This window comes from Chroicocephalus ridibundus, chromosome 2 (genome assembly GCF_963924245.1).
Source record: "Chroicocephalus ridibundus chromosome 2, bChrRid1.1, whole genome shotgun sequence".
Taxonomy (NCBI): domain Eukaryota; kingdom Metazoa; phylum Chordata; class Aves; order Charadriiformes; family Laridae; genus Chroicocephalus; species Chroicocephalus ridibundus.
The window spans coordinates 121,897,268-121,909,733 of NC_086285.1; the positions used below are offsets into that span (position 1 = coordinate 121,897,268).

General features: G+C 41.7%; 1 protein-coding gene across 1 annotated transcript in view; it reads left to right on the forward strand.

Moving 5' to 3' along the window:
- The window catches only part of MEP1B (meprin A subunit beta), a 30,120-nt gene that overhangs the window by 4,454 nt on the left and 13,200 nt on the right, over positions 1 to 12,466 (forward strand). Inside the window, 5 exon segments of the mRNA XM_063323995.1 lie at positions 4,352 to 4,402; positions 4,505 to 4,558; positions 5,568 to 5,636; positions 6,724 to 6,841; positions 11,370 to 11,548. Of these exon segments, the coding sequence (XP_063180065.1) occupies positions 4,352 to 4,402; positions 4,505 to 4,558; positions 5,568 to 5,636; positions 6,724 to 6,841; positions 11,370 to 11,548 (471 nt within the window).

Genomic DNA, 12,466 nt, shown 5'->3' on the forward strand with positions numbered 1-12,466 from the left:
TCCCAACCAGCTTGTCTTTCAGCACACAGGGACAGCCTGCTCCTGCACCTTGAAGATTTCCTTCTTGAAGAATGTCCAGCCTTCCTGGACTCCTTTGCCCTTCAGGATTCCTCCCAAGGGACTCTGTCATCCAGTCTCCTAAACAGGCCTAAGTCTGCCCTCTGGAAGTCCAAGGTAGCAGTTCCGCTGACCCCCTCCTTACTTCTTCAAGAATCAAAAACTCTATCATTTAGTGACTGCTATTACCAAGACAGCCTCCAACCATCACATGACCCAGAAGTCCTTCTCTGTTTGCGAACAGTAGGTCCAGTGGCGCACCTTCCCTAGTTGGCTCCCTCACCAGCTGTGTCAGGAAATTATTTTCCACGCACTCCAGGCACCTCCTAGACTGTTCCCTCTCAGCTGTATTGTATTTCTAGCAGATATGGCATAAGTTGAAATCCCCCATGAAAAGAAGGGCTAGTGATTGTGAGACTTCTCCCAGCTGCTAATAGAGTGTTTCATCTGCCTCTGCATCCTGGTTGGGCAGTCTGTAACAGACTCCCACCATGATATCTGCCTTGCTGGCCTTCCCCCCTGATTCTTACCCATAAACACCCAACCCTATTGTCACCATCATTAAGCTCTACACAATCAAAACATTCCCTAACATACAGGTCTACCCCACGACCTCTCCGTCCTTCCTTTCCTATCCCTTCCAAAGAGTTTATAGCCATCCATTGCAGCACTCCAGTTGTGTGAGTCATCCCACCATGTTTCTCTAATGGCAACGATATAATAATTTTCCTGTTGCACAATGGCTTCCAGCTCCTCCTGTTTGTTGCCCATGCTGCATGTATTGGTGTAGATGCACTTCGTTTCAGGAGTCTATATTTACAATAGAAAATCTAAATGCCATTTTTAGTTTTTATGACATTCTAACCAGGTAGTTGGTCTGGGAAAGTAAAAGGTTAGTCAAGTCTGATCATACAATTACCACAAGTACCTTCAGTTTAAGCATAAGAAGAAACTGTGGCAATTTCAGCACTCTCTGGCAGCTAGTAAGTGGTCCAGATGGCTGAAGTTGGAAGAAACTACAACTCCAAAGAGTACCAGACAGAAGTGATAGTAAAATGGCGCTGATATTAAAAAAATTAATATTTATGGAATTTTTAAGTAATCCAGAAGAATACATTATTTGAGTTAGTGACAAATACAGTGTTTCACACATATCAACAATAGAAATGGCATTGCCTTTTCTAACAGCAAGATACTGAAAGTGTTGCTGACAGATTTTTATGTGCACACATTTCCTATTTTCATTTTCTGTCAAAAAATACAAGAGTCTTGCCAAGAGTCTTGCTAGCTTTCAGTTGTTCAAAAGGTTTTATTCACTGAATCACAGGACGGTTGAGGTGGGAAGGCACCTCTGGAGACCGCCTAGTCCAACAACCCCGCTAACAGCAGGTTGCTCAGGGCTGTGTCTGGTTGGGTTTTGACCATCTCCAAGGATGGAGACTCCACAAATTCTCTGGGCAACTAGCTCCAATGCTTAAAATCCCTTCGAATAAAAAAAGGTTTTCTTATATTTAAATGGAATTTCCTGTATTTCAATGTATCCATTTCCTCTGTGTTTCCATTTGCTTGTGTCCATTTCATCCTGTACTTGAGTTTGTGTCCAATATTTTTTCTCACAGCGGTGCTTAAAACTAGTTAAAGTATATGATAGTCACTGTAATATAGTCATGATGGAATTTGCTTACTGAGCAAGAAAAAGTTATATAAGTTAATAGTTAATGAAAGGACAAAGGTTTTGATTTATGGTATTTACTGTCTTAAAACCAAGTTGGTCTGAAATTCTGTCCATCCATCTGTTGACTGGATGACAACATGGGTTGGTTTTCTGTGTCTGTGCTCCTAATTTGGCTTCTTCTTCAGGTGGTCTGGAGTAGGGTAAGTAAACAAAGAACGCATATGCAATGCAATGCAGCTTAAGATGACTTTGAGAGGAAAAGACTTAAGTATGTCACTTTTGCAAAATAAGAATTCTGGTGTCATCTGCTTGGAAGAGAGAGAAGAATTTCTGTTTCCTCGGGGTCTTAGTGCTGCTATTCTGAATAGGCCTGGCTATACATGGGAAGAACTTATCTTGCATTCCCTATCTAAGCAAAAGGTCCACTAGTATTCAAAGTAACGTTACCAGAACAGCAAGTCTGGGGCTAGAAAGCAAGATAAGTATTAAAATTTATTTTGCTACTCCATATTTGAATAGAAATATAATTTTTTTTTTTTGCTATAACACGATATATTTGATATTGAAATTGATGCCTTTGTAGCCACTGGATATACTTTCTAATTACTGTCCTTCCAATCCAGCTGAGCTATTTAATGCCAAAAAATAACAACTGAGATTTTGTGTTTCCTGTATTTTGTAGTGAAAATGTAGTATTTTTCTTATCTTGTGATAATTTATTGTAGAAGCTAGGAAGTTTGGTGATACCTGATATAATTATTTCAGAGAACAAAACCCTGTTGAAAGTTCATTTCAGCTCTTCGTTGCTTCAGGGTAATCTACAGAGTAGTTATTGTGACACTACCTAAGTGGAATAACGTTATCTATTTTAAGTTATGCAACTTAAGTGTCTGCTTCTATGAGTTCAGCTCCAACATCTCACTGTGGCTGTCGTGTCCTCTTCCTCTCCATGAGCACATGCTCGTGCACCTCCCTAAGTCAAGAGCTCAACCTCATGTCCCCAGCTTTCCCATAGTCCTCCTGTATCCCCTGCTACCCCAGCCTCGCACTTCCCTTGTATTTCCACTGCCCATCACAACTAACTGTTCCTCTGTTTCCAACCTTTTGTAAACATAAGTCTCAGCCCTGTTTAGATTCTTCTACAGGCTTTGGCAAGCATGTAGTAGGTGACACAAGGTGCTACTAACATCTAACAGCTATCACACATTGAACTGGCTCCTAATAACCAGGTCCTGTGTGAGAGAAGGGCTTCTGATTCCCCCTCTTCCTATCACTACACTCCCTGATAAAGAGCTTCTCCCCATCTTTCCTGTAGGCCCCCTTTAGGTACTAGAAGGCTGCTCTAAGGTCTCCCTGGAGTCTTCTCTTCTCCAGGCTGAACAATCCCAACTCTCTCAGCCTGTCCTCATAGCAGAGGTGTTCCAGCCCTCTGATCATCTTCGTGGCCCTCTGCTGAACCCATTCCAACAGGTCCATGTCCTTCTTGTGCTGAGGACTCCAGAGCTGGACACAGTACTCCAGGTGGGGTCTCACCAGAGTGGAGCAGAGGGGCAGAATCACCTCCCTTGACCTGCTGGCCACACTTCTTTTAATGCAGCCCAGGATGCGGTTGGCTTTCTGGGCTGCAAGCGCGCATTGCCTGCTCATGTTGAGCTTCTTGTCCACCAGTACCCCCAAGTCCTTCTCCTCAGAGCTGCTCTCAAGCCATTCTCTGCCCAACCTTTATTGGTGCCTGGGAGTGCCATGACCCAGGTGCAGCACCTTGCACTTGGCCTGGTTGAACTTCATGAGGTTCGCACAGGCCCACCTCTCAAGCCATCTCATTATGGTCTTGCTCCAATATGGAACTTGGATTTTGCACATTGCAGAAACAGCCTTTGAGTTGGTATTCCTGAGGTAAACGGAGCCCAGCTAAGGCACTGAACTGGGCCTGAGCTGGCCTGGACTCTGCACCCAGTCCTTCAAAGACTTGCTGTGTGACACCGGATAACTCATTCTGTTCCCCCACCTTCAGATTTATAATGGAAAGTCAAGCTTAGCTTCTATAGGTTCTGTACAGCACCTGACTTGATTTAATAGAAACAATAGGCTCTTTTTTTCCCAAAGACCGTTATGCATTGTCTGAGTTGGGAGAGAAAAACAATTGTGAAAACTTCAGAGAAGCAGTGCCGGGCGGCTTACTTTTTGGGCAACCTGAAGTGGAGGACACAAAACCAGCCCATAAGCAAATAAACATTTCCAGTCAAATGAGAAGGCAGCATGTCCAGTCAATCCAATACAAAGCCATGCGCTAAGTGCTGTCAGTTGAGCTTAAATCTCATCTCTAATACTGTTGAGAGAGTAACGTGAGCTGCATTTCATTATGTGCCTTTCTAATAATATCTAATAATATCTTTTTTTTCTTCCCTCTCCCCAGCCTGCTCTGGAGACAACTGGTGAGTTCTGTTTAGAGATCTATTTGTATGCACGGGAGGCAGTCAACAAAAACAGCTGCTCATAAACATCGCTAGGACAGACACAGATTTATAATTACTGCTATTGTTATTGCATTAATTTTCACACTTCATAAAGATAACAGCAAGGGCTAATGTCCTACCTCACTTGTCTTCTATTTTTCAGAAATAGATGTAGATGGAGGAATTGATCAAGACATCTTTGACATCAATGAAGGTTTTTAAAATTCAGTTTCTCTTTTAATTTTTTTTGGTGATTTTCATTACGGCAGCCACAGATCAATACAATAACTGAATGTTAATCTCCTCTTCCCTTTAGCTTTAGGATTAGACCTTTTTGAGGGAGACATCAAACTTGATGGGGTGAGTTCAAATATAAGATATAAAACCAGAAATGTGTCATTGACTTACGCAATGTAAATTATCACTGGCTTGGAAATGATTAATGCATCCTGCTCCTACTAACAGTAAATGCTGTTTATGTAACAATAAACTGAAAATGTTTGGGAATAGATTTCTATCAAATGTCATAGGCAACAAAAGAGTTGGGTGCATTTGTAGAAACATTATCCAGAATAAGGTTGGGTTAGCCATTAGATCAATATTATTAGCTTCTTGTTTCCTTTACTGTGGTTTTTATATTTGTACTTTTAAGAGAATTGGCAGCACTGATCACATCCAGACAGGTTTATATAAACGATTCTTAATCTATCAGCACAATTTTTATTATGAGCCAATTAAATTTACAGACCAGTGCTGCAAAACCTTCATCATGGAAGTAGATTCACTAAAAGCAATGGAAAAATTAGATCTGTAATATCACATTTTAAAGCATCTGTCCAGTATCCCTATCTGATCAATTAAAAAAAATAAATAAAAACTACATAGCAAGTTGTATCTCCTAATAGAAACCCCAAAAGTGTCTTGTACCCCGGAAAGTCAATAATGTTTTATTCTACCTTTTGGTGAACTGCTTTGGCTTGGGCATATCAGTGGAAGCAAGGAAAACACTTGCTAAGGGCATAGGAACTAACCCTTGCATTACAAAAAATTACAGAATTACTAATCTCTGTCCAGTTTTCAGGACTTTAGATCTTAATGCTTCCCACAGGAGCTGAAGTTTTCCTCACACATGCACCAAAATCTCAGTTTATTTGTATGGAGAAAATGATGCAGAAGTTGGAGACACTGGTAGAAGGGAGTGAAGGGATTTCAAACCCAAGCCTTAGACATCTGAATGATCTTCCAAAGTTTTTGAGCTCTTTGATTTCTTACATGGACTTGTAGGAGACATGCTTTGCTTTAGCACTATTGTAGTCTCTGATCTTAAACCACTTTTTACTAGGCACTGCATAATTATTTTCTTTCTTGGATGCAGGAACGAAACTCCATCATTGGTGACAACTATCGGTGGCCCCATGTTATCCCCTATGTCCTTGAAGATAGCCTGGGTACAGTATTTGCCCTTGACAATGTCTGTATGTCATGTTGATTGAAACGTTAAAAACAGGTTGATAAAGACACTGTGGCATCCTTTCCTCTTGTAAGTTTTGAGCAGGCCACTTCCCACAGCAGGATTGGGCCACAGTATGTACAAGCAGGGTATATCATCTTGGTGTCGGTGCTGGGTCTCACCTCCTTTCTTACATCATTCTTATCCTGTCATTGCAATGGCCCCGCAGATTCATTTGATCTTAAAAGCATATGTCTGAGACATGAAACTGTACTAAGCAGAAGGACAAACAGGGCACTGAAGATCTTTTTAAAGCAAGAAAGCTTACCTGGCCATTTACATCGTCTGCAGCACCGATGGCAAATTGGCTTTCTGGCAGGCAACGCGGTTTGCAATGGCACATTGCTGTTGTGGGGCCAGGGCCAGGTCACAGCTTGTCTCCGTCCCTTCAAATCCACCCAGCTGTGGGTCTGCACGGCAGAGGCAAGCAGTGAGACAGGGAGCTTGAGTTCTTACTGTGTACCGCATGGGGAGATTGTGCCCGTACTACACAATGTGGGGGGAAAAAAAATCACCCACTCCCAGTGAATGTTCAGATCTAAGCCTCTGAAGGGGTTGAAACCATGCAAGTCGCTTAGAGGAGATAACCCAGATATAATGTTAGCAGTTCAAGTCCTGGAGAGGCTCTGTGAGAGATCTGTAGCCTGCGGACTGCACTATGTGAAATCCAATGTCGTCTTTCCCTGTTTATTTAATACTTGCTCACAGAAATCTCAGCAAAGTAAATGAAAGAATTTGCAAAATCAAGAACCATGCGCTAACATGTATTATATACTCATCATGTCCTATTTTATATGTAAATGCCAAAGAAAAATTACACAGAAACGAAACAAGAGGAATATATAATGTCACAACGGGCTAATTTATGGGGTTTACATCCCTACCCAGGTCTTAATTGAGCAAAAAAGCCTGCTTATTTTAATCAAAGATTGCTGGAGCAAAACCCACCCTTAGGACTTGCTCCATAGATCTAATAGTACAAACCTATTGGCTCAGTATTGACAAGAACACCGTTTGCCTTGCAGAAATGAATGCTAAGGGGCTCATCCTCAAGGCATTTGAACAGTATCGACTAAAAACCTGTATTGACTTCAAACCTTGGGAAGGGGAGAAGAATTACATATCTGTCTTCAAAGGAAGTGGGTAAGAGGAGTAATGTGAAATAGCTCTCATCCTGTTTGGCTACAGGCTATTTTCATGGCCAGTATTCACTTTAAAACTCATGTATCTGATTATAATTTTGTATTTTTGTTGTGTCTGTTTTTCCAGTCTTTCTTTAACCAGAAATTGTAGTAGTTTCCCAAACAGGTATTACCTAGGTAGTAGTGAGCAATTTTGTGCTGATACTTATTTTTAAATGTAAGAGGCAATCAACTCCTTTAAGAGGTAATTTTCTAGGTAAAAGATATCAGAAAGAAGCCAATTATTTTCTTGACTGACCTTTGCATATGTAGTGTCACTTTCAAATGGTCTTTCTTAGTATGTCTTAGTTTTCAGGAAAAAAAAATGCCAGCAGAAATATGGTGGTTCTAACTGGGGGACAATGAATTTTTTTGACTATAACAAATGGAATAGCATTTGTACAATGTCACATCAGTATTCAGATATAACAGCGATATTTTTAAATGCTGCACAGCACTGAGATATTTTACAGAGGTTTCCGTTTATTTACCTCTTTTGATGAATAATTATGCTATTCAACCTTAAATTTTGCAAAATAAGACTGCAGTTAAGAAGTCAAAATTGCCCCAGCTGCTTCCCTTTCTAAAAGATAGTCTCTGTCAAAACAATGCAACAAGAACAAAAATATTCTCCACTCTATACTGAACCATTTCTCCATTAGAAAAGATCAGAGAAAGCTTGGTAGCCGGGTGAGGAAATTTACTTTCGGAAAATCATTTCCTGATATGAGAATGCATTCATAAATGGGAAAAGATTTTCCGATAATAGAAATGTTTCCCTTTCCCTTTGGCTTCTTCTGAGATATTTGTAGCAGATAATTGTTTCAAATTTTCTTCGGTCTCTGGCTCTTTATATTTTCTGCTCTTCATGCTGTGCACATGACATTGAAATTCAACCCTAAAAGATGTATAAGTGGAGGCTCAGGGGGCAATGCATTTTTCTGTGCTAATGACTCTTCGGCTTTTTGAGCCAAATGGAAAACTCATGTAGCTAAATTTTTTAGTCCTTCGTCACATAAAGTATGCATTGAATTTGCTAATAATTGTACCTGAAAAAGAACCACAATGTTTAGCCTATGGCAAGTAAGAGGCCTCTGCACAATGTTTCATTTATATGTCTATTAAAAATAGATGAGTCATGGTGACGAAGAAGACGAGCCACTCCAACGGGATAACGTATCTTGCACTCACTGCCTGGTGTGTTGCTTGCCCTGAAACGTTTCTATCATCTCAGCTGACACATCCGTAAAACTATTAATGCTCAGCAGCACTTTTTTAAAGATTGGAGCCAGATTCATAAACTTTTATTGCACCAAGAAAAGTTGATAAATCATCTTTGACTTTCCAGTCTTGGCTTGCATCTATAAAATGTAGACCATAAAGTCCCCAGCTAAATTATCCCTTTGAATTCAAATGAAGTCAGCCACGAAAGAAGCCAGCTGCCATTTTGTTGTGTGGACTGCCCTTTGTAAAAATACACTTGTAGTCTCTGAGGTACCATACACAGTGTCATCAACCCCCATGCAAAGGGCCCTCTCCGTGTTCACATTCTTTATCTACCATTTGCCAAGCCTTGGCTACTGCTTGCCTTATATTTACAGATATGTGTATATATATATATTTATAATGCTAAGTAGAGGTACATGTAAGGTTTTATAGCACACAGCCTTTCACCTCACCCTCGACTCAGGTCTATGCATCTGCAGCAGAGGTTAGACTGTGGATCTATTTAAAGACCTTTTCTTGACTACAGCATGTAGTAAGCAAAATACATGAGGGGTGCTTGTGAATTATGGAAATGCAGGAATATCAGATGTGGCAGGTGCCTGTTAAGCTCACCGAACAATCTGGGATGGCATCCTGCAATGGATGAACCATTTCTCCCTACTCTTCTCATGAAGAGCAGGACTCATTCAGCAGGAAAAATCTCATGGTGTGTGTTAAAGAATTTCACTGCTCAGTGGGTACCTCTAGGTTTGCTTTATTGACAACTCAGAGTTGGGCCATCTCCTCAGTGAGCGGCAAAGACTGACAAGGAATAATCTTGTTTATATACAGTTAAAACAAACATTACATAATTGGTGTCTCTTTCCAAGAGGGTCTGGGTGTTCCCTTACAGCTTTTCAGTTCTCTAATCTTTAGTAACTTCAAAAGTCCATACAATTCCTCTGCCTCAGGTGTTTCTTCATCGTCTCATTCTGCTCCTTCCTTTGAAGTTGCAGCTCACTGGCGTGGTCTCTGGTCACCACAGTCTCTTGTCTTCTTTAAACAGTCTTTACCTGTAGGATTCTTAGAAACTTAAGACATTCTATTAATTATATGCATTAGTCTATGTCTATTTCTAAATACCCAACCTTTTCCAAGTTAATCACTTATTTCCTATTATTCTGTCTTATGCCTGCTATCTACGTTCACTATTCTGTTGATTCAGCTTGACTGGGTTTTAAGCCAGCCATGGTAAGGGCTATACAAAGGACAAATGAACAGTATATTGCTTAGTATTGTTCTTACCACCTGCATATTATTAATAAATTTCTACAACACTATAATCTGTCTACTCGCGGATATATAATTATTTTCTATACTAAAGATTAAGCTTGGTCATGGTTCGCTGTTGCATTGCCTAGGAGTCTACAAGCCTATTGTCCTTTACAGTGTGTTAGGGTCAAATGGTTAGCAGACCAGGGAGGACCAACCCCATCTCTAGTGTTTCCACATGGGACATGAGGTTTTCATGGAGATCTAGAAGTCCACCTCAGCTCTTTGTTGCTGTGGCACACCGCAAAGGGAACCCATGCAGAAGTGGATCGATACAGATCCCTGGCTAACCAGCTTGGTGCTGGTAAGTCAAAGTGTCTGTATGCTGGTACTGGTGAGCTGTGATACTATGGGAGGTTATTTACTAGCAGGACATTAGTGTAAATACGTGCCTGAAATAAGTGTTGGCTCTCAGAGAACAGGATTTCTAGACGGCATCATCGCTACTGATGGCATGTGCCATTACAGCCCATCTTCCAAAAAGCAGGCTGGTGGGATTAGTCAGAGCAGGTACTTCTGTGTTCCTCTAACCTCTGATGGAGCAACTAGCAATGCAGAAAGCATTGAATCAGGGGAGATACAGCTCTCTCACACTTGGAGAAGCTAGTACTTCCCCCCAACCCCATTTTCTCCCCTCCTAAAGGCATCGCTAACATGGTGCTCCAGATGTCCGTTGCTCTGGAGTGCCCTGTCCCACTCACCTGGTTTTATTCTCAATGCTGGGTGACACAGACCAAGCATTGACTCACTCCGTGGCTGCAGAATGATGGTGCCATAGGCATTTGGCAGACTGAAGGCATGGGGGAGCTGCATCCTCTGGTGCTTGGATGCTGATTTTGCCAAGTATCTTGGATGTGCCTGTAACCTCCTGTGCTCTGCGCAGCAGCTGTGAGGCCAGAAGCAGCTGCTCTGATATGAGGTGGACCCAGAACTGTGATGGACTTCTTAGACTTCTGCACAACCAGACAAAGCTGCGTTATCGATATGAGGCCTTGTTCAAGGGAAGCCTATGAAACCATGGATGCCACATGAACTCCTTCCTAGGTCTCATGCTGAGATTTTGATAAGTAATCAATAGCCAGGGCCTGTGCTGCTTCGTGGAAAGAGAAATACTGGGGAATACGTTGCGCTAATACATTACAGGGTTCAAAAGCACATGGTGTGCCTGTGTTTTTATATTTCCGGGGTGATGAGACTACAAATCCTATGGCATATTTTGTGCCCGACTAATTTTATGGACTTCATTGGGTAAGTGTTGATTTATTTGCTGCATAGCATATCAATTTAAATGCAGCTCTCTGTGCTTGCTAGTTTGTGGACATGGGGTGCCATTTTATTGGCTTGTGCAGATAGCTCCCTGAATTTTTTTATTCTTTATTAAAAACTTCCAGCACAGCTGCCGTTTTGCTCTTCTTTGTGGGTGTGTGTCAGCAGCAAGTGCTCTAGCACAGCAGCTCACAAATATCTAGAAAGAAAAGACCTTGTGGAAAGCAGTGTCAAATCCACCAGCCTTTCAGAAGGTAAACCTGGTTTACCTTACAACAGGGACAGACTCACAGTTGCATACTGTGGTTCAGATAAAAACTGTTAATTTACAGTAACTTAATTGCTCTAAATCATGTGTCCATAGTCTTTGATGTTTACCAGAACACCAATGAAATCCTCATCAGTCGTCTTCTGTCAGAAATAGCTCAACATTTTCATGCTGAAGTAAACCCATTAAAAAAAATAGAGCCAGAGCCCGGGAAGTGCTTGTTCATCTGAACAGAGCTAAATGTGAGAGGAAAGGATCTGGTAAGGAACAGATCAATGAAAAAGTGCTCTCTGTAGCAAAATGTAACTTCAACGCTCAAGTTAAAAATGCATCTGTTGAACAGACTGATTCTGGAGTTTGGGTGGCATGGGGATGGTATGTATCTCACAGAGCTTTCCCTCATTTATTTTAATGCTAGCTGCTGGTCCTCAGTGGGAAACCGCCAAGAGGGGTTGCAGCAGCTCTCCATTGGAGCCAACTGTGACAAGATTGGGACGATCCAGCACGAGTTCATGCACGCCTTGGGATTCTGGCATGAGCAGTCACGGTCCGACCGGGACGACTACGTGTCCATCATGTGGGACAGGATTCAGGCCGGTCAGTCGCTCCCTGGCTTTTCCTTTCAGACTCTGGTGTTGAGGGGTTTAGCAGTGGAACACCCCTTCCAGCCATCTTTTGGTCGCCACACTATCCTCACGCCTGGACTTAGTTTTCAAAGCCAGCGTAGCAACAAAATATCAAGTGGCATCTGTTTGGGACAGAAAGCACCGTTTGTTGTTGCTCTGGTTATTCCTTGTGCCATGGCAGTTCCCAGAGACCTCACTAGAGATATGAGTCTTGGTATGCTACATGTTGTACAGCAGAGCAACAAAAAGAGAGTAATTTAGTTTATTTAAATGAATACTAAAAAAGCACTGTTACTCTGGGAGCCCTTAACAAAACAGAAGTAATTGAAAAAAAAATCCCACTCTGAAAAACCCAGTAGGATCAAAGCCAGTAGAAAATCTCCAGTGAAAACACCCGTGTTCCTCTTTCTTCCCGGCCGCTACATCCAGTGCGGGCAGCAGAGCTGAGACAGCAGAGAGCGCAGAGCGGGTGTACAGACGGGAGAGACCCCCTTCAGGGTCCGCATCACAGGACCGGTTACTTTAGTGCTGCGTCTTGTGAATGTAAATGTTGGCGTATTTGGCACAAGCTTGAGAGCTGGCGCAGGGACCCTCCTTGGTCTCTGCCTCTTCAGCTTGCCGTCGTCCTCTGTGACTTTCAGGCTGTTCAAAACCAAAGTTATATACGCAGACTGGATGCTTTCCTGACACACAGAAGACTGGAAAAAAACAGATAATGATTAAATTTAATGCATTCTTATTTAGTCGTGATCAATAGTCAGGTGCATATGCAAGTATATATTGCAGAAAAGTACTTAGACTCTGTTATTTGATTTCCATTATATTTTGTTGACTCTTTAATGACAAGTTGCACTATTGTTAGCTATTTGAAACTGCTGCAGCTTTTTTA